The sequence below is a fragment of the Xenopus laevis genome, chromosome 6L (genome assembly GCF_017654675.1).
Source record: "Xenopus laevis strain J_2021 chromosome 6L, Xenopus_laevis_v10.1, whole genome shotgun sequence".
Taxonomy (NCBI): domain Eukaryota; kingdom Metazoa; phylum Chordata; class Amphibia; order Anura; family Pipidae; genus Xenopus; species Xenopus laevis.
Window position 1 is genome coordinate 111967630 of NC_054381.1, and position 22475 is coordinate 111990104.

Here is a 22475-nt window from a genome sequence, read left to right on the forward strand (position 1 = left end):
CCATTAAAAGCTAATAACAAAGCTAACCTCAGTTTTACCTCTTCCAGAACAATATATGAAGAAATTTAGCAACCCGAGCATTAAATTGATTTAGGATCTCCTCTGAATGAGATTCATTTGGATGACAACTCCTTCCTGTAAGGCATCTTTGCATTTCTGTCTTTGCTCCCTCCCTCTGGATTCCAGTAAAGTTGAGTTGTAACACAGATTTACATGGGGCTTTTACTGAGTGAATTATGCACAGTGTGATCTCTTGTGCCTACATTAGTTATTGGGAGTTATGTTTTGTTGGTTATTGGTCATTGGTTTAGTTTATTACATCACAAAAAACATGCCAGCCTATACTTCTTTCACAAGGGATTAACACATTTTCTACCGTACAACTGGATTTGTTTACAAAGAACCTGAACAGGAAGGCAAAATCTGCACCTGTTCTTGATTATTCAGAGATCACTGCTGTCTGCAGTCTGGGTATACTGTACCTTATGCTAGATGAAAATAAAATCTGGTGCAAAACAAGTGTAGTTGGATGCAAGTCAGCTCCAAACTACAGAGCCTGAGCCTCCTGTCCCTTGTAAATATAGAACTGCCGAATGCAAACAGCAATGTATTCATGGGGTGTTGCAAGTCTCTGTGCTCCAAAACAGAGTGCAGAGACCTGCAGCAATTCATTTATCATAAGAAGATTCCAAGCAAACCGCACTTACTTTATAGTTTACTTTTCGAAAGTATGGGTGCACGTCAAATATCCTGTTCACCACGGTTATAATTTGAACACATTTCTCTCCACAGACAGCGCTCCAAGTTCTTAATTAAAATTCGCCTTTATTTATTCCATTTTGGGGCAGCATAAGCATGCTTATGCTACCCCAAGATGGAATAAATAAAGGCAAATTTTAATTAAGAACTTGGAGTGCTGTCTGTGGAGAGAAATGCAATTCATTTATCATGCAGGGCAGGGTGCAAAGTGCAAAAGCCTGGTGAATTGCACCTGTGTTTTGTTGCACTTTGTACCTTGCCTTGACCATTTTAAATTACCCCTTACATTTCATAACAAAGGATCTGGTCAAAAACTGAATCCAATCCTGAATCCAAATTGTGATATGCGAACAGTTGTCCTAAATAATAAAAATATCAGCTTATTCTAGAAAACTGTATACTGAAGTAAACCATGGATTTGCTGCATTCTTCATTTTTTCAACAGAAAAAAAATAAAAATCACCTAAACACATGGAGAAGGTAGGAGGCAAGGTTGGATGAATCTACATCAAGTCTATATTCAATTTTGATTTTTGTCATAAAATCACACAACTTATTGCACGATTATGCTTGTGTAAAATATATAACAGTTGCACCACTCTACATTCCCAAGTGGTTGAACTATACTATATAATTCCTCATCTGATAAAGCTAAAACAGTGGTATTAGATATTTAAACATAGGAATGATAAGATAAAATGGATCAGCCAGAGTAAACACTAAATTAATCACTTTGCTTTAAGTTTTTTCCATTCTCTTGTAAATACATTGCTAATTTATGCCATGCTGTATTGTATAGGAAGTTGCTTTTTTAGTGTTTAGGGTGGCACTTCATCTGACTGATGTTTTTTCTGACCATGTCTCATTTGTATCAGGGCGTTTGCTCAGGCCCCATGGCCTCTACATGTAAAAAATATCAGACTGACATGAGGTCCATGACATCCATAGAGAGTTTCTAAACTATATGAAGAGCAAAAAAGGAATGATGGAGAAAGTAGAAAACCATGCCGAAGACATGACTCTAAGGGGTAGATTTATTAAGGGTTGAATTGGAAATTCAAATTTTTGAATGTTTTTTTGTTCAAAACTCACTAATTCGAATTAGGAAAAATCAATACTCGATTCGAATTTCAAGATTTATAAAACCTTTATTCTGGGAATGATTCGCCGGCGCCTCTACCCACGTGGCGGCCATGGGCGCCGCCATTTTGGAAGGACGCCGGCAGGGAAGGACGTGACAGTCAGTCACAGAGTCCTGATGCGCTATGGGAGAGGGAGGTGAGGGATCCGGTGAGGGATTGGCGTATATACGGAGTATATATGGGAGAGGGAGGTGAGGGATCCGGTGAGGGATTGGCGTATGACCCGCGTATAAGCCGAGGTCGAGTTTTTCAGCACATTTTGGGTGCTGAAAAACTCGGCTTATACGCGAGTATATACGGTATACAAATGTTGCCTGTGGTTGGCTGTAAGTCAGTTTGCTTTACTATCTTCAACTCACCAGCACACTTTGTCCGAGTTCTCAATGCAGGGCCGGGAGATCCTCTTCCTCCTTCTCCTGGTCTGGTCAACAAGACACTAATCTCATATTCTGTGTCGGGATCCAGATGACCTATCTTATATATATTGGAATCCACCATCTGTATGTCATACCAGCTCCTACTAACTGTGTGATATTCCACTTCTTTAAGCGTGATCGGGCCATCCCCATTGATAGAGTTAGTATTCAGCTGTATCCACATATACGTAGCTCCAACTGATGAAAGCTGGGGTGGAGCTATTGGAACAGGTGGCTCTAAAAGTAATGCAAAATATATTATTTACAATATTGCTTTCTGTATTGATTTATTTATCACAGGTAAATAAACACATTGTTAACTAAGATTTAATACGATCTAATAATGCAGATGACACCCCAAAGGTTGGTTTGACACACGTGTGTATGGGGCGTCACTACCCAGGAGTGTAGGCGGCCCAGTGAGGCCATAAATAATGAGCAATTTTAATATATCTTGGTAGAATAGGCCAATTTATCAATATTTTGGGGCCCAATAACATCTAGTTATATCGGCTGTGGTAAGTCTTATATACTGACTGACATTTGATTTGCTGTTCATGATAATACAAAAAAAAATACTTATGTTTGGAGAAAAAAAATTAATAAATTAGGATTGGGCTCACAGGGGGTACTCTTGTACCATGCCCGGGCCTAAAGGGGGGGCCCAGATATGCTGCACTTTTCAAAATAGCTAGGCCCCCCTTGACAGGACCAAAGCCATGCCACAACTGCTGAAATCCCGACCTGCCGAAGCCCTGAAGAGCTGAATTCCCAAATAGCTGAAGTCCCGAAGCTGTGAAAAGACCCGAAGTCACGAAGTTGAAGTCATGAAGCCATGAGTTCAGTTCTACTGAACACCAATGTGTTTTTTTTATTTTATTAAACCGCTGGCCACCAATGTATTATTTTAATACTCTATAGGCCCCTGCCACCAATGTTTTTTAATAAATTATTCTCTGGGGCTCAAATGTTTCTTTTTAACTTGTAAGGGAGGGCCCTTCCGCCAATGCTTTTAATAAAAACTTTAATGGGGGCCCTGGCGCCAATGTTTTTTTTTTTAACTTATAGGGGGGTCCCGGTGACCAATTTTTTTTTTAACTTGTAGGGGGCCCTCACCACCAATGTTTTTTTTAAAAAAACTTTTATGGGGGCCCTGGTGCCACAGTTTCTTTTTAATTTATAGGGGGCCCTGGCCACCAATTATTATTTTTAACTTGAAGGGGGCCCTCACCACCAATGTTTTTTAAAAAAAAACTTTTATGGGTGGCCCTGGTGCCACAGTTATAAGGGGGCCCTCACTATCAATGGCTTTTTATAACTTGTTGGGTTACCATGTTTAGCTCTGATGTCTATGTGGTCTTTTAACTGAGGGGTGGGTGGGGCCGGCCCAGGTGGGGCCCAGATTTCTAATGGTGGCCCTGATTAGGTCTTCTGGATAACTCAGGGTGGCCATTGTGTTTGTACCAACTGTACCAGCTGAGCACAGAACAAAACTTGTGTAATTGCAGTTATATCAATTAATACAAGGTCCCTTTACATATTGACATCCCACTATGACCTGTTTCACTAAATGTACACAAATAGTGGGCAGTTTGTTATTATTTACATATTGGCACTTATGTGAACTGGCAGCCAAAAGGAGTGTCTGTAGTTGAACATAGGGATATTAGCTTTCTAAACAATTCATTGCAATTTATTCACTTATATATGTAAACTCCTAATTATGATTATAACATTAAATCTAACGGGTACATTCATGTGTTTAATAGAAATATTCCTCTGATTCTGTGCCAAATATATGGTTTATTTTCTCAGGATCTTTCTGATATTGTTTTGATTGTACCCAAACCCAAATACATTGCTGCTTTTCTTTTTATGACATGTGATTTGAAGTGGTATGGTATAGGTTGTACAAAAAGTGATTATTGTTAGACATGCTTTAATGTGCAAAGATATGCAAAATCCCATCTGCATAGGAATGGGATAACTACAGAGAGACTTGTTGTGTGCTGGAAATCTCGCTTGGTACCGTATATACCCGAGTATAAGCCGAGTTTTTCAACATCCAAAATGTGCTGAAAAAGTCTACCTCGGCTTATACTCGGGTCAGCGGTACCCGACCCGAGTAGCTGAGATTGCAGTCACTTTTAATCATTCCTATACCAACAGTTCACTTGGGGAGAGACTGCAATATCCCACAATGCCCTCTGTTGGTTATATGAAAGAATAACAGTGCGCCCTCTGTTGGTTATATGAAAGAATAACAGTGACTGCAATATCACACAGCACCCTCTGTTGGTTATATGAAAATAACAGTGACTGCAATATCACACGGCTTATACTCGGGTTGGCTTATACTCGAGTATATACGGTAAATGCTTGTTACTGCCTGTTAGCAAAGGCTCCTTGGAATGATTGAGTTAATCCTACACACAAAAGCCATGCACTGTAAACACTTCCGACACAGCTCAAAATCATTTAACATCAGTTTAAGTGATTAAGCTATTTCATGAAGCAGGGCGTGCTACAATGTCTACATGAGGAATCCTAAGGCAATTGTGTAGCCAAGCTGAAAGAACAATTAATTACTTTCAAGTTTCCCTCTTCGTTTAGCATCATTTAACTGAAATGCAAACTCCAGAGCAAGGTCAAAGGGGTTGTTACTGGATACACCAGTTTATTGTGTTGCACTTATTAGAAATCCACTTTGGTTTATTACTTTGTGTAATCCCTAAGATTATTTGGATAAATTTGCAAAAAGTCAAGCTAAATGCAGCACTGGCGTGACCCTGAAGGCTAAGAGAAGAAAATCCTGATTTTAAAATAATAAAAAATATATATATATTGTATTTCCCAGTACAACCAGATGGACACATAGGAGCAAATTCACTAACCTCAGAAAATTCGCCAGCGACGGCTTCGCTCACAGCCCAAGACTTCGCCAGGCATAGATTCGCTAGGACAAAGCTAATTCACTAAAATCTGAAGTTGTGTCCAGGGTGCCGAATGATGGCGAAGGTGTGCTAGCGTTACTGCGGCAAGCAAAGCGAAGTTGCGCTAGCGCTGGCTAATTTGCATACGGCAGGAAGTTAAATCTCAATGGATGTACTGTATATGTCGCAGCAAATACATTACACTACACAAGCCCAGGGAAGCCTAATAAAATAAAGTTGTTATATTGCCCTACACATGAGCCCAGTGTATAGTTTATGTGCCATATGTTAGGAAATGTAGGGGGGAAGCCGAGTACCCCAGAAAAAATTTACACTCTTTTGCAGCCTATCACAGCATTTTCAACTATTTTTTGAGGAAGTCCTATCTACTCTATTGCACTTCACCTGGTCTGAGGTGACAAAGGCAAGTCTGGCGCAAGAGGTAACGTTCAGTAAGTCCATTCGCCAGAGTGCAAATTCGCCAGGCTTAGGGAGCGAAGTACAGCTAGAGTCTATCTCCTTAACTTGCAAAGTTACGCCATCGACCATTAGTTAATCGGCGAAGTACCGAAATGACGTCATGCTGGGAATTTTCACTGCGTTAGTCATTTCACCCTTTAGTAAATCTTCCCCATAAAATCCAGAAAAATAAAAATAAAGCTGGGAATTTAGTAGTGTAATTTACTACAGTGTAGTAGCCTATAATAACAACAATTAGACTTGGTTGGTCAGGCAAAATTAAAATACTTTAAGCATGTTTAACTAGATCACCAGCACATGGACATTTAGAATGGTGACACTATTCTGGGTGACCCAGTGACCCTACCCTACTCTACTCTAATTAAGTGAGTAAAAAGCTAATGGTAAAAAAAAGTAGAAAAAAGCTATACATTTAAACATCCTTCAATTGCTTGCAAACTATAGGACCAGAACTAGGAGTAAGCAACTGGGGCAGCTGCATTTGGGTGCACTAGGGTGTAGAGAAGTGAGCAAATGACCAGCAGGGGACATGAGTGAGCCATCACCAGGGAGGTAGAAGGATACAAGTGAGTAGTGGAAGGGGACCAGGATGGCAGGATTCTGGACCTTGGGCACCAATACAACTTGACCCACCACAAGTCAGCTGTCACAAAGGTGTAGTTATTCAGGTCAAGTCCCTTTTAAGGCCCAACATTTTACCAAACGTATGAAAACATTGCTAAAATAACATCAGACCTTGTTCTAACGAACCTCCAAAATGTGGTTTCAATGTGCCTAGGACTACCTAGGGCAACAAATAGGCCTTATCCTGTCCCTCCCCAATCAACGCTCTGGGCAGCCATATGGGGTAAGTCCCACATCTTGTGAAACACTGGGGTAAAGGCTACCTTGCCCACAACATGCTGTGAGTCTTAAGTTTCACAGTAGGTGGAACAGCCACACAGTTCTGGCATCTATGAACACACTAATGTGTATTGTGTATGGCATTTTAACGGCCTCAGTTCTGTGCTCATTCAGAACCTTGTGCTGTGATCACAAATGAGCTCTCAGGTGTGAGAATTAGTTTAATAGATTAAAAGTGTTAAAATACAGAAAACAAATTCAGTCAATGGTTTAGACAGATTTCATTTGTGCCCACAAATTTGGAAAGGCCACAGATATTTATCTGCTCTGTGAGGCAATCAATAACGGCTGCCGAGCTGAAATAAAGGAGAAGCCTACCCTCTATTCCGTAAATTTTAGCTATTTATTTACAAAGAACAAACTGACTCACATTGTGCAAGTGGGTTAATAACAGATGCAAACACAATAAAAATCTATTAAAACAAAGAAACGGAACCAGATATTATGCAAAATATAACCCAGTAATGTCTAATGTCATTTTGGAAAATATAACTCAATTTAGAAGATATGCAGATTAACCTAATTAAAACTGAAGTAAATTAAACCAGTTGTCAGCATCCAAATCTGTAGCATTCCAGCCACAAAAATAAACTTTTAAGTAACTTTTATGGATCAAAACCCACAGGGTGCCATAAGCTTAAGTAAAAAAATAAATGGGCCATTGATTAATATAATATTTGTATACAAAGGAGAAATTCTTTCATTTAATGCTCTTATAGGACAATTTAACTGACATTTACTTAATACTGCTGGAGAACTGCAGATATAATATAGCAGCAGTTTTTGCGAGTTTTATCTTTTAATGTCATAATATTTTTCATGTTTGTGATAAGTAAAACATTTTATCGCCAAAGAGAGCTTACTCAGTGTCTTTAGCAAACACAAAGAATACATTTAGTCGCTTTCTTTTCAAAAACACAAAGACTGCGGCAGATCTTAGTATTTCAAAGAAGGCCAATATTTCAATAAATGGCTTTACTGCTTTAAAAAGGGGGAGTCCTGATATCATCTCAAATCCTACTGCAGGCTTAAAATGAAAATGATTTAGCTGCAGAATATGTTTTTTCTTTCTTTCTTCTCTCATAAGCACTAAAGTTATGTTTCTGCTAAAGGAACTAAGCTGTGAATAGAAATAGGTCACCGCAACTACAGATGGCTTCCCCTATTTGCCCTCAGCTAAAGACCAAAAACCAAGCTCTTTCAAAAGCCGCCAGGCACCTAAGTTTCCTTGCTTGAACTCAATAAGTAGGCTGAACCCTGTAATAATCGGATGCTTTTCCAGACACTGCTATTCATTCAGGGGTCCTTTGTCTAGTAAATAAAGCACCTGTGACCAGGCCACTATAAGAGAACTTAAGTCAGTGAACCGTATGTAGGAGGCTAATATGCTTCTCCAAATGCATTAAATCAATACTGCCCTGCTGCCTTCTTTTGTCCAATATGTATTTTAATAACACCCAGAAAGAAAAGAAGTGCAGCCGTACTGATACACTTCTAGTGATTACCTATGTGCTTTTGTAGGCTTTGCATTGAAAAATAAAGAGACATGTTCCCAGTTCCAAATAATAGGCGAGATTCAATACAGTTAATATAAAAGTTTTATCACATGAAAAGTCATGGATGCAATTCAATTCAGAAAAACGTATCTCACAGTTTATCATGTGAAAACTCCTTTGAAGTCTATGGAAAAAACTGAAACTGAATTTGGGGTGAAGTATTCTCTCCTCTAATTGAATCCTGTCCATGGGGCAGATTCACTAAAGGACAAAGTGGCTAACGCTAGCGACAATTCGCCTGCGTTGCCACCCACAGGGACATCGGCAATTCACTAATCGGCAATTCACAGGTGGCAATTCGCTAGCGAAAGAGACCGTCGCTAGCGTTCGTTCACACTCTAGCGAAAGGTCGTTACTCCACAAATTCAGTAAAGTGCAGATTTTACTGAATTTGTGGAGTAACGACCACCTCAGACCAGGTGAAGTGCTAAAAAGAAGCTAGATCTTCCTCAATCTTCTGTCACTTACATCATTTCCTGTGTGCCGAAAATGCAATAAAGTTCCAAAAAATGCTGGCGACTTTTCCTTTTTTGAAGCGGGATTGCCTGTAAAAGTCCTAACAAACTTTTTTTTTTGGGGAACCAGTTTTCTCCAACATTTCCTAACATATGGAACATTCATTTACAGTGAGCTCATGTGTAGGGCATTATATGTACTCTCTTGTCTTTATTAAGGTTCTCTGGGCATTTGTAATAAAAAATGGTAACTTCAAGCATTTGCACCAACATTTATAATAAAGACCTCCATGCAACTTTAAATTACCCGCCCTATGCAAATTGACCTAAGAGCAAGATCACTAGCGTATCTTCACTAAGAAATGCTCCGACTGCTGAAGTAATGCTAGTGAAAAGTCGCCAATGTTAGGCGCTCAGAACGAAACTCTGCATATTAGCATATTACATTTTGTCTGGTCATGTGCTTTCAGAAAGAGCCAGCACTTAAGGATGGAACTGCCTTCTAACTGTAACTGGGTGTGTCATACTGAGACCTGGATTTTACTATTGAGTGCAGTCCTTAGATCTACCAGGCAGCTGTTATCTTGTGTTAGACAGCTGCTATCTGGTTACCTTTCCATTGTTCTGTTGTTAGGCTGCTGGTGGGAGGGAGGGGGTGATATCACTCCAACTTGCAGTACAGTAGTAAAGAGTAACTGTAGTTTATCACATGACTGGGGGCAGCTGGGAAATTGACAATATATGTGAGACTTCAAAACTAAATATAAAAAAATCTTTTTTTTGCTGTTTTGAGAAAAAGATTTCAGTGCAGAATTCTCCTGGAGCAGCACTATTAACTGATTCATTTTGAGAATTATTTTCCCCATGACAGTATCCCTTTATGCAGAGTATGTGTACTCAATATTTGCTCACAATGAAATGTCTGCAATCAGTCGCTAATGTAGAGTCTAATGCCGACAACAGAAGCCATCTAATTAAAACTGGAACCAGAAAATAATGACTTTTAACATGTGCACCAGGGGGTACAGTGAAGCAATAAAAGCTTCTTAGCATTAGAATTAACATAGAAATAGTATACAAATGATCTGTAATTTCCTCTTTGCTAACATAAAAAGGTGAAATCTACCTTTGACAATCAATTCTGCATAGTTTGATACTCCAACTCCAGCTTCTGTACGGACCATGCAGCGATAATTGCCAGCATCCTTCTTCGTTGTGTTCACTACATTAAACGTAGCCACAAATCGATTACGGATATTTTGCACTTTTATATCCTTTAATGGAGCAACCCTCCCATTGGCACCCTGAAAAGAAACAAAACAAATTTATTTTTCTCCGTAGCCGTGCACTGAATAATCATTCTTCTATTCCCTGAAACAGATGTTTCTTCAGGAAAGTCTGCCTGATTGATTGCATTGTTAGAATGTTGGGCCAGACATCCAGCTGGCACTTCCTTCAAAACAAGGTTCATGTTAATGAAATACTTTACTGTAGTTGTAATACTTTTTCCTTGTTACTGGTACCTGAGGCACATTGGCTGGTTTTCGTTTTTTCTTAATGACAAATTAAGTTCCATAAAATATTATCAGTCACGCTCACTGTTTCATTTAAGGACAAACACCAAAATGTGGAACCCCCTCTCCAAGAAGCTCCATTAGGCCAGGAAAAAGTGGCTTCCTTGGTGCTCCTAAGCATTTGTTGAAGCATTTCATAAGCATTTGCCCAGTTTTTCATGGAAAACTGCAACACTCATTTTAAAATGATATACAAAAATGAAAATGGCCTATATATATATTTAAAGCTTCATGTACTGGACAAAATATTTCAGTTCTCACGTAATGCTCCTGCTCCTTTGATTTGAATTTGATCAGCCTGCATGCACACACACAGCGGAGTTGAAGCTGAGCTCAGCCCAAATATGCAAAAGGAGGCATCTCCGGGATGACCTTAGCTTCAGCTCCACTGTGTGTATGTGTGCACACACAGGCTTATTGAATTCAAATCGATGGAGCAGGGGCAGGGAGCAGATCTGCTTCTCTCAGTCTGCAAAATACGCAGGCAGACAACAACTGAAGCATTCAGCCTGTGTGCCCATAGTCTAAATTGTTTAACTTCAAAATAATGCATGGCATAATATATTTTTCATTGGAAAACATATTTTTAATTTACTATATAGGTTTTAACAAAATGCCACAGATTCAAACAGTTTCTAAACGTGTGATGATTATCAGCAGAAATTCCGGGTATGATACTGAATGTTAAAGGGATACTGTCATGGGAAAAACATTTTTTTTCAAAACACATCAGTTAATAGTGCTGCTCCAGCAGAATTCTGCGCTGAAATCCATTTCTCAAAAGAGCAAACCGATTTTTTTATATTCAATTTTGAAATCTGACATGGGGCTAGACATTTTGTCAATTTCCCAGCTGCCCCTGGTCATGTGACTTGTGCCTGCACTTTAGGAGAGAAATGCTTTCTGGCAGGCTGCTGTTTTTCCAACTCAATGTAACTGAATGTGTCTCAGTGGGACATGGGTTTTTACTATTGAGTGCTGTTCTTAGATCTACCAGGCAGCTGTTATCTTGTGTTAGGGAGCTGTTATCTGGTTACCTTCCCATTGTTCTTTTGTTTGGCTGCTGGGCTGGAAAAGGGAGGGGGGCGATATCACTCCAACTTGCAGTACAGCAGTAAAGAGTGATTGAAGTTTAGCAGAGCACAAGTCACATGACTTGGGGTAGCTGGGAAATTGACAATATGTCTAGCCCCATGTCAGATTTCAAAATTGAATATAAAAAAATCTATTTGCTCTTTTGAGAAATAGATTTCAGTGCAGAATTCTGCTGGAGCAGCACTATTAACTGATTCATTTTGAAAAATTATTTTTCCCATGACAGTATCCCTTTAAGCTAATAGTTTTGTTGCAAAACAGTCATTAGTATGTACTATAAATGTATTGTTATCTGACAGAAGTTGAAAAATATGTGGGTTTACAGACAAACTAAAAGCATTGTTAATATGATACACTAAGAACAATGACCAAATCATAAGAAACCACTGCCAGATTTGAGGTTATGGCACATGCAATTTCATTCAACACGAAGGGGGCTATTTATTAAGCTCCAAATAACCTAAATCTGAAAAATTCAGATTTTTCGGACCTTAAAAAACTCTAAATCCAAAAACCCGGCATCTCAAAGCTTTCGGGGTCCTGTATTAGTCAATGGGGAAGGTCCCAGGGTCTACGCTGCTGTCAGTACCAATATACGATTTTAGGCTAAAAAGTCGAAAAATTTGTGTTTTTTGCGGAAAAGTCTGAAAACTTCGGACTTTTCTGGTAATTCGGAGTTGCTCGCATTTTTATCTTAGAAATACTAAGAAAAATTCAACCCTTGATAAATCTGCCCCAAGTATATTTGAACACTGGTGTGTCAGGCAGCAGAACTCCCACAGATTAACTTTAAAGGCTCCCTGTAGTTCAAGGCATTCTGACCTCAAAGAAATGGGGAATATGCAGCATTGCCCCACACTACCTATTATTTCTTTCTAATAAATTCATATCTTTTTTACAGTTCATTGCATATGATGTTGAATGGCAGAGCCAGGCCGACAGATTATGGCACCAAGGCCAGCTCCATCTCTGCCACCCTCCCCATCTGCCTGTTAAGAGTCAATGAATGTTTTTTCTTATGGTAACTCAGTGACAATTTAGTTTTGGGGACTTTTTTTGTCCTGGCAAAATTTTTCACTGCAGATTTTTGCTGCAGTTTCATGAAAAAAAATTGCAGATGGTGAAGTGCGGAATTTTGCCACAAGTCCATGCAAAAAATTTGCTCATCACTAGTCAGCCGCTGGCAAACCTTTCCCCTACAACCAGCTGCCAGACCTAATCCCCCTTTCCCCCACAGATAGCCACCAAAAACAATCCTCCGCAACCAATCACCAGATCTGATCTCCCTTTCTCCCCGTAATTAGACACCAGAAACCCGATTCCCCCTCTCCCCACAAGCAGCCGGTAGACCCAATACCACATTCCTCCAACAACAAGTAGCTAGACCTGATTCCCCATTCCCCAACAAGCTGCTAGACCCTACTTTCACCCACCCACTGTTTCCCGCAGCAGCCGCTCCCCTATGCCAAGTGCTCTGTGCAGAAAGGGTGCAGACAAAATTGGAGGAACTTTGCCATTTTCTCCACCAAAATTGTGCTCCCTGAAGCTGCACCCTAGGCATCTGCCTACCCCTAGTTCTGGCCCTGTTGATTGGTCATATGTCCATTTCCTACTTTTTAAAGCTCCGAAGCATTGATATAGGTACAGAGAATGAAAAGGACAATGAAATCAGTGAAAATGATATCAAATGGATATCAGTGCTTAGAAAGAACCAAGTGCCAGATTTAGGTTTGGTGAATTCTAAGTGTTATGCTAAAAAGAGAATTAAACCTACAGTATGTTGTGACAATGGAATATAGATTTGGTTCAGTATTCTGCCAGATTTTTCTTGGAAGACTGTTTTTTAGCAACGAAATTAACTAGAGTGCACACTGCATATTTATACAAGGAATGAGGCATGTAGCAGGCCTGGACTGGGAGTCAAAATAGGCCCTGCCATTCCAAGTACACAGAGGCCCAAACAGCCCTCTACCAGCCCACTATATGGTAACTTTCTATTGAACCATACAGCAGCCCCTCTGGCATTTGCCAGAACCCACAGATTGCCAGTCCGGGCCTGGCATGTAGACACCCTGGTTTATTTCCAACATTAGCAACATTATTTTTTTTCATCTACAGTAGTTTTTTCTTCTTTTGCATTCCTCTTAAGTTATATGAACCTTTGTATTTAGGTATGGAGCCATTCAGATCTTCCAGCACCATGGAGATCTCCTAGAATCAATGTGCATTAAGGTTTCTCGGTTTTCTAACTAAATTCGAAATAAACACAGACTTTTTTTTCTCTTTTGTTTTGTATGTCTAATACTAGAACTTTAACGTTTTGGACCATATTTCTCTCTATTTTGTTTGCTATTGCCAGTCTAACATTTTCAAGTGGTAGCAGAATTTAAAGAGACTGAAATAGACACTAATGAAAAGTATCAATGTGTTAAACTTTACTGTTATGAACAATGTCTCTTAATTTGCTCTCCCTGGGAAATGAAAGCAGCTATTGTTATGGAAATGAGTGTACACCTTCACAGCTCAATATAGAAAGCCTTTCAGTTCTGTAGTTGGATCTCAAGCTAGAGATGAAATAAAGAAAAAACTTTGGTAGCCTTTACAAATGTTTATGCATGTATATCCAACTGGTTAGGGATAAAAAGTTACCAGTTTTAACTTTAATATTAGTGTTTTTGCAAAGTTAGAGAGTCACTAATAGTGATGTGCAAATCTGTGGCACTTCGCTTCGGCGGAAAATTAGCGAATTTACTGAAAAATGCACAAAACGGCGAAAAATTCACAAAACACATTTAAGTCAATCGGCGTCCAAATAATTTTGACACACGACAATTTTTTTTTGTCACAGTGAATTTTTTGCGGGCAAATTTTTGCCACAGCTTGCAAATTTATTCACAGGCGGCGAAATGCGGAAATTCACTGCAAATCCATGCCTGCCAAAATTATACACCCATCACTAGTCAATAATATTAAAATCCCAGCACATAAAGGTAAAATATTCCCTGCATTGTGATATTTACATTATGGTCTTCTATTTTTTCCTTACGTATCTTACATATACAGGTATGAAATCTCTTATACGGAAGCCCATTATGCTCGAAAATTACTTAAAGGCCATTTCCCATAGACTCCATTTTAAACAAATAATTCATAATTGAAAACATGGTTTACTTTCTCCGCCCATAATTAATATAACAGTACCTTCTGCGTGATCCCAACTAAGACAACGATTTTTAGCAAATGTAAGTTATGGGGATTTATATTGCAGAAAGGTCCAGGTCCCGATCATTCTAGATAGGGCCGATATCTATATATAGATGATAGCCATGCACTATGCATCCCTGTACATAATACTATTGTAATTATATGGCTGGCAAATGCCATCTGCAAAATTAGAACCAGACATACGTAAGCCCTTCTGACTTGCCTTTTCCAATCTACTTTGTTCTGTTCTGTTTCGATGTATTGTGCCTTGCCTTGTTGTACAGAATGATATCCTGCTTTTTTTCCAGTACAGGGACCTATTTATAAAGTTGTGTAAAATGATTTATGGTGTATTATAAAGTGCAGTAAAATAAATGGAGTATTTCATCCATTAAATAGAACTACTTGCAGTCTTTATAAAGTTTAGAAAGTTATGTATTTTCTTATATACACCTCAAACCTGGTATAGCCAATTTAATTCAACAGAAAAAAAAATCAGGCATCAGGAAAATTCTGGCATAAGAAATGGTGAGCTGCTTTTTTTCATTGCACTGAGTTTATACTGTAATAGGCCTAAAATGGCCTTAATGTCAATTATGAAATAACATTTATATACTGTATATTAATATATATAATTTTTTATTATATTTTTTTTTACAGTTTCTGACAGCAGAACTCTGCCAGAGTTAGCTGGTAGAAAATTGCATTTATAATTAAAAATATGCAGGCAAACCACATTATTAATATCAAGATTTGGAACAAATTCTCTTATTCTACAAATCTACACGCCCAATTTAAAAGTAAATGTTTTGTTATTTGGAGATCTATGAAATCAATGAATATGGAATTCTTCTGAAGAACATTTTGTGCAAGAAATGAGCATGTATTTCCCAAATCCCTGTCTTCTGCCCATGCCTATTATTCTTATTACCTATGGAATTCCTATATTTCAATATCTTTCTAAACATAATCCTCTGGAGTAAATCTTTACATTACATGAAATTGCCAGCTGTTAGATATCTCTCCGAATGCGAATACTCTAGTATGTGCAATTTACAAAATGGCACAATGGCATCACAAGAAGGAATCTGGACGAGATATTCAATTACATTGAAATTCGGCTGATGCCAACGGCTTAAATAAAATTACGTCAAAATTGTTCAGTCTTTCTGCAGCACAAACTACACAATGATTTAGAAATGCTTTTTTTATATATATAAAAGTGGGGTTGTGTCACCTATTAGAAAATTGAAAGGTTATATAATCTATCAGGGAGAGGAGATGATCCAAATTTCACATAAAGCATTGGTTGCAGCTCTGGAGAGTAGTACAATAGCCTGAGATTGATTTACTTACTGAAAAGGCTGCTTCTGAAGTCTTAATATATTCAAATTATGAGTCTGATTACTGCTGCAACTATAGCTGAAACTGCATAATAAGTATTTTTTTTTTTTTTCAAATAAATTACGGTTTGTGTGTTAAGATCTTAAGAGTTAGCACATTGTACAAAAGCAGCTGTAAGACGAATTTGCATAAGAATAAACTCATTTAAGTTTCAGACTGCAAAAATTAAGATAATGTAATACATTAAAGCAACAGAGTCTTACACAGCAATTTGTTCATAACCCTCTTGCTGAGAGTTAGCTGTCACCTAGTAAAGCCAGGGCACGTTTGCAAATCCTATTAAATTGAGGATTTTATGTTTCTATATACCAATGAATGAATACAAGAGATTCCAATCAGCAACAAGCGCTGATAAAGAGAATATATAGGAGCCAATCTGCAATTAATGATACATTCAAGCTGCTCTCATGTTTACAAATTTGATAAACTTGTGTTGCGATAACTGACAGTTTTTACACAACCGTAAGGGGGTTATTTTCTAAACCTCAAATTTATTTGGTCAGGGTTTTTTGGGCAAAAACTCGAATTTTTCATGGAAATAAAAACTTGAATTTTTCAAGGTTTATTTATACCCCAAATCAAAAATCTGCCATCTCAGACCTGTCAAGATCCTGTATAAGTCAATCTCAATTTGAAGTTATCGTGCTTTGCTCTGGATTTAGCCGAAAATTTGGGGGTTCTGGGCAATTTAGGAAAAAAAGTCCAAACAAATCGATTTTATTAGTTTTTTTTCCCCAATCCAATTACTTCAAGTTTTTAAATCGTGGTGCTAGGCTTTATTAAATAAGGATGTGATAATAAGCAATGATATATGTTTGCCAGAAAAATCCACAATAACAGAAAAGGTCACAGTTCATTAAGCCTGCTCTGACAATTCTTTCTGGCATTTATATGGTGCAAGTCACAGTGTTAAAGCTCAGCACTGCAGCTCTAACACTCTGCTTTACTGAGTAATGAGAGAATTATGTGCTTTGATAAATACGCCAATTTATCTGACATTCCTTAGTTGTGTATTGCAATGGCAAATTATTTCTCTTGACACTTTTCTGACAGTAAGGGGCAGATTTATCAAGGGTTGAATTTCAAAAAAATTGGATTTTTTTTAACTCCCATAACTTCAAAATTAGATTAAAAGACCAATCGAAATTTATTAAAAAAAATCACAGTTTTTAACTTCGGATGAACAGGCTGTATTCGAATCGTTCGAATTGAAGTTTTAGCGCATTCGATCGAATTACAATTGAAGGATTTGCCCCAAAAAACTTCGATTTTTCAAAGTCCACCAAATGACTCCAAATAGGTTCTAAGAGGTCCCCCATAGGCTAAAACAGCAATTTAGATGGCGAATGCTCCAAGTAGAAGTTTTAAAGAGACAGTACATGATACATTTCGATATTCGAATAGTCTAATTTTTTTCAAATTCAAATCAAATTTTGACCTATTCGATAGTCGAAGTATACAAAAATAGCTCGAAATTCTAATTTTTTTACTTCGAATTTTCACTTCGACCCTTGATAAATCTGCCCCTAAATGTAATAAAATTCCTGAGATCTATGCCCAGTTATATTTTTGGTAAATCTGCCACATAGATTCAAGAAAAAGTATTTGACATTGCTATACACAAGTAAAGAATGTGAAATGTTGCATTTCCATCCCAAACACTGGTCAGTTTTAGTCTTGAATGACATAAAAAAAAAGAATAAAGTAGAACAGATATTTTGGAAAAAAAAACAACTTAAGTAGCTATTATTGTAAATAACCTTGCAGCTATGAACGCAGACATGCCAGTGCTATTTATAAAACCAAATTAGTAGGCGCAAAATGTCAAAATTAAAAGCTGCATAAAATTCAAAATTTATAGTCTGCTCTGTCTGATAAATGGGCAGCTTTGTTGTTGTTTTCTACTCTAAAGATCACCAAAAAAATGTACATTTGCCAATTTTTTGCCAATCCGTTAAATAACCCTTGCACTTGTGGTAAGCAATCAATACCACGTTATACAGAGGATGGGTGTGAGCAATTATCAGTGTCAGAAATAAGAAAAATATTTAACAGACACGTGGAGGGTCTAATTGAAATGACTGGAGTAGAAGCAAGCATTTTGCAAGATAGTACAAATTGTGGCTTGTCAACAGGGTAAAAACTCACAAGTATATCCCAAGAGCTATTCAGTGTCACAACAGGGGTAGAATTTCAGCATGGTTAAAATACGCAGGCCTGTAAGGTGGTGAAATAAAGATTTATTTAATATTTAAACGGTTTAGGCAATATTACAGTTCAACCAGCAGGTGGCGCCAACCCTTAAAATTGGCTTAGAGGGGAATTCCCCCTTCTGGAGCCTATATAAGGAAGTGCAGTAGCCAGGCCAAAAAAGAACCAATGACAGTACAGGCAAGTCCAAACAAAAAGGGGGTGCACTTAGATAGGACTGGGGGGAGTAGGAGTTTGGTGTGCCAGAATCATCCCAGGGTGACTAGGTAGCTGTTTAGGTAGCAAGAGCGGTCTATGACCCCAACAAAAATGTAAAGATTGGGATTAGCATTCTGCACGACTGTGCGCCAGTTAGGGATGGAAGTGTTAAGGGAGTAGGTTAGAGGAGCTACAGGCTTTAGTGAGAGCTGGTTGAAGCTTGCACACTGTATGTGGACACGACAAAGATGGGTGATTAGTAGTATAAAGGAGAGGAGCCGCGGAATGGTCACAACACTTTGCTAGCACTTTTTCCTAGGACAGGGCTACGGAGAATTCTGAGAGAGAACACAGTGAGAGTATATAAAGATATAATGGCTCTAATAATAAATGTTTGTACTTTTCCATCCCCTGTGTTGGAGCTGCTGAAAAAAAACCTGCGTTGGTTTATCATAACCTTGAGTCAGCTTCACATAGTAAAGGTCTTCCCTACTCCCATTTCCCTGGAAGTGGTGTACCAATTATGCAGAGCTGTCAACTTTGTGAAGGCACTTATAGGGGGACAGTTTCCATGTTTATGATGTTACGTCATGCACAAAATCTTTTCTGAAGCCGCCGAAAACAAGATATGCACTTGACTCGACTGATGCCACTGAAATGCTCTGCGCATGCACACAATTTGTTAGAAATTGTCTGAGATCATCAGAATTTGGGGAATCCATCAGAGTGACAGGAGACAGAGGGACAGAGCGGAAAATCTGTTAACTCCTGTTAAAAAAACGGGGGAGTTGACAGATCTGATTATGGGTAACCACTTCACAGGCCACTTGTGCTGGGGGACCTAAATGTGACTGTAGGGTTACAGGTAAAACTAGATTATGACTGGATGTAGGGACCCATAACTGCATCTCAACTAGTAATACTATGACAATCAGCTATAGATGCAATTGGCATAAAAACTGCTACTATCTTGAAAACTAGGGGAAAATAATTAATATAAATAAGAGCACTGTGAGTAATTTTACTTTTTATTTTTGGTGGTCAATCAGTTCCCCTTTAAGGATAGCATTTGAGTTGGTTGCATTTGGGCATTGTTTGCTTTAGTCCTAGACATGTTTCTATAGACACCTTCCCGTCTGACACCAATCACAAACAAGGAAAGAACACCGAGGAATTAGCATACAGTACCAATCAAATGCCAAGCAAACCTGCAAAAACACCTAATAAACCAAGTCTACAGATGTATAATCCCCTGCAATTTATTAATTACTTTTTGGTTTGGTAATAACAAACATCTAATGGTGGAGAAAAATAAATTCTGCAGACTAAATTTCCATGGTTACAAGCTTTTTTCCTAAAACCTCTTTATTCTTTTCTTTGCAAAGAGCATAATTGTGCATGGCAAGTGAAATAAACACCTCAACCAACAACTGCATTAGAATGAGTTTTCTTGTTTAGTCAGTCAATACAAAAGAAATATTATCCCCAATTCAGAGCAAGCTTGTGTTGTCAGCAGATGTGACAAAGAAAATCGTAGCAGATGGTATACATCTGTTAATCATAAACATCCTTTCATTAGTGTCATCATCCTATTTAGTTGGTTCTATGTTTATTCTTTAGCTCAGAAGCTAATAAGAATCTTATAGTCACTGTACAGACAATCAAGCAAACGCATTTGCTCCCTAAAAGGGGTGGTTCACCTTTAAGTTAACTTTTAAGTTATTTATCAAAGTCCGAATTTTTTCTCAATGTTTTCTGAAAAATACTCCGACCAAATCCACACAGGTTTTTTGGGCTTATTTATTAATACACTTTCGGGAAAAATTTGTTTGCTGGAAAAAAAATCACGATTTTTTCTGACTTTTCATCCGATTTTCACGATTTTTTCGGATATTTCACCCGAAAACTCAGAATTTTGCCCAAACACTCCAAAAACTTTGTGGTATTGCCAAACACCCAGCGCACATCAAAAAATCATTGGGACTTCTCCCATTGACTTATATGCAACCTCTACAGGTCTGAGATGCCAGATTTTCAGATTCTGACTTTTTCCATCCTTGGGATTTAATAAATTCCGAATAATTTGTGATTTTTTTTAAAGTCTGATTTTATAAAAAAAAAATTACAAATTTTTCATGATTTTTGCATTCAGAATTTAGTAAATAACCCCCAGTATGTTATAGAATGGCTAATTTTTAGCAACTTTTCAATTGGTCTTTTCATCTGTCATCTTTCTAAACAAGCCCTCTCCTATTCACATTCCAGTCTCTTATTCAAACCAATGCATGGTTGATAGGGTAATTTGGACCCTGGCAACAAGATTGCTCAAACTGCAAACTGGAGAGCTGCTGAATAAAAAGCTAAATAACTCAAAAACCACAAATAATAAAAAATTAAAACCAATTGCAAATTGTCTAGGAATATCACTCTCTACACCATACTAAAGTTATTTTAAAGGTAAACAGCCCCTTTAAAGAAGAATTATACCACCCCATAAGTGAATTTGAACTTCTAGTGGCTAAAGAGTAGTTTTGTAGGAAATAATGGAAGGTGCAGAGACTCCCTTGTTGTGATCGCTGATCAGGAGAATGTACACTTGAAGCTGGGACCAGATTGCTATATAGGTGCTCTTGCTTGGAGATCAGTACCAGGGAGACACAGCACCATCAGGACAAGGTGGCTGCTCATCCACTGTGCTACTTTGTGTTTAAAGTCCTAGTATAGGGAAGGGAGTAGCCACTGGGGAATTGCAATGTGAAGTTGGATAGGTTTGGAGGTTTCTTTCTCAGGGCACAGCTTAATGCATCTACAAAATGTTTCTTCTCTACTTTTTGCAACATATCTCTTCATGTAACACAACCCTATGATATTATCTATTCTCATTATATTAAATATAACAATTTTATTAAGTATTTTCATTATAATGTGAGTAGAGTATGAGCTGTAGCAGGCAGGGACCTTCTGTTTTTATTTTTACAACATATTTATTAGTGATTAAAATGCTCAGCAAAAGATTTTGCCAACTGATAAATTCATCCAATCAATGCTTGTTCTTTCTCCACGACTTTATGAATACGTTCCTTGGTTGGATGCTGTGAAGCCCTGCAAGATTTCTGTCCATAGCAATAGGATATAAATGTTTTAAGTTAAAAAAAACACTTTCTGATGAAAGAAGTACATCTGTAAACAGTCAGCAAAATGTTAATAAATAAGTTCAATTTCAAACTGCTGAAAAACTGCCAGGGAACATTCAGGAAATCCCAATTGGACCACTGATAAATGTGTGATTGATCTTTGTAACAGTTCATATATATTATTTATTGCACTGTGTAGACTACTGTCTGCTCTGTAAAAACATATAATGCTATGTACAGTATAAAATCCGCAAGAACCAGCAACCACAGGGTATTTGCTTAAAAATTAAAAACGTGTATTGAGTAAAGCATGTATAGCCAACGTGAGGTTTTGGTCCAATTGGGACCTTACTCAAGGCAACCACACCCTCCAAACATATATATTTTTGAATGTGTGGATACTTGTTTGTTGTAATTGCCTGGTTGGCTACATATATAGCACATTGTTTGGAGGGTATGGTTGCCAATGGGGACCGAAACGTATACATGCTTTATCTAATACACGGTTTTTGATTTTTAAACAAATACTATGTGGTTGCTGGTTCTTTCTTGCAGATGTACATTAATACTTAACCATGCAACTGGGTGCAACTTGGAAGTGTGCCGTCCACTATATATATATATATATATATATAGATATATATAGATATATATATATATATATATATATATATATATATATATATATATATATATATATATATATATATATATATATATATATACAAAGTTAGTAAGTATGCCTGGGTGCAGAAACGACAACATTTCCACAATACCTCCAAAAGAAACCGCACTCTCAGGACTTATTGATGAATTAAATTGGTCTTTATTTACAGAACTTCAGTCTACTGAAGAGACTGAAGTTCTGTAAATAAAGACCAATTTTATTCATCTATAAGTCTTCTTATCCCACCAAACACCCATACTCCCAGACACAGTTTCTTTACCCACTGTCTCTATTTAAGGATATCCCAATACCTTTTTTTGTTTGCGTGGTACCTTCACACTGCA

General features: G+C 37.8%; 1 protein-coding gene across 18 annotated transcripts in view; it reads right to left on the bottom strand.

Annotated features, from left to right (window-relative positions):
• Positions 1 to 22475, bottom strand: part of LOC108719201 (receptor-type tyrosine-protein phosphatase mu) — a 470437-nt gene that overhangs the window by 265623 nt on the left and 182339 nt on the right. For all 18 annotated transcript variants that reach the window (XM_041566369.1, XM_041566373.1, XM_041566368.1 and 15 more), the window contains exons 6-7: positions 9771 to 9948; positions 2261 to 2554 (exon numbers count right to left, since the gene is read on the bottom strand). In XM_041566369.1, coding sequence (XP_041422303.1) covers positions 2261 to 2554; positions 9771 to 9948 — 472 coding nt within the window. The remainder of the gene's footprint in view (positions 1 to 2260; positions 2555 to 9770; positions 9949 to 22475) is intronic.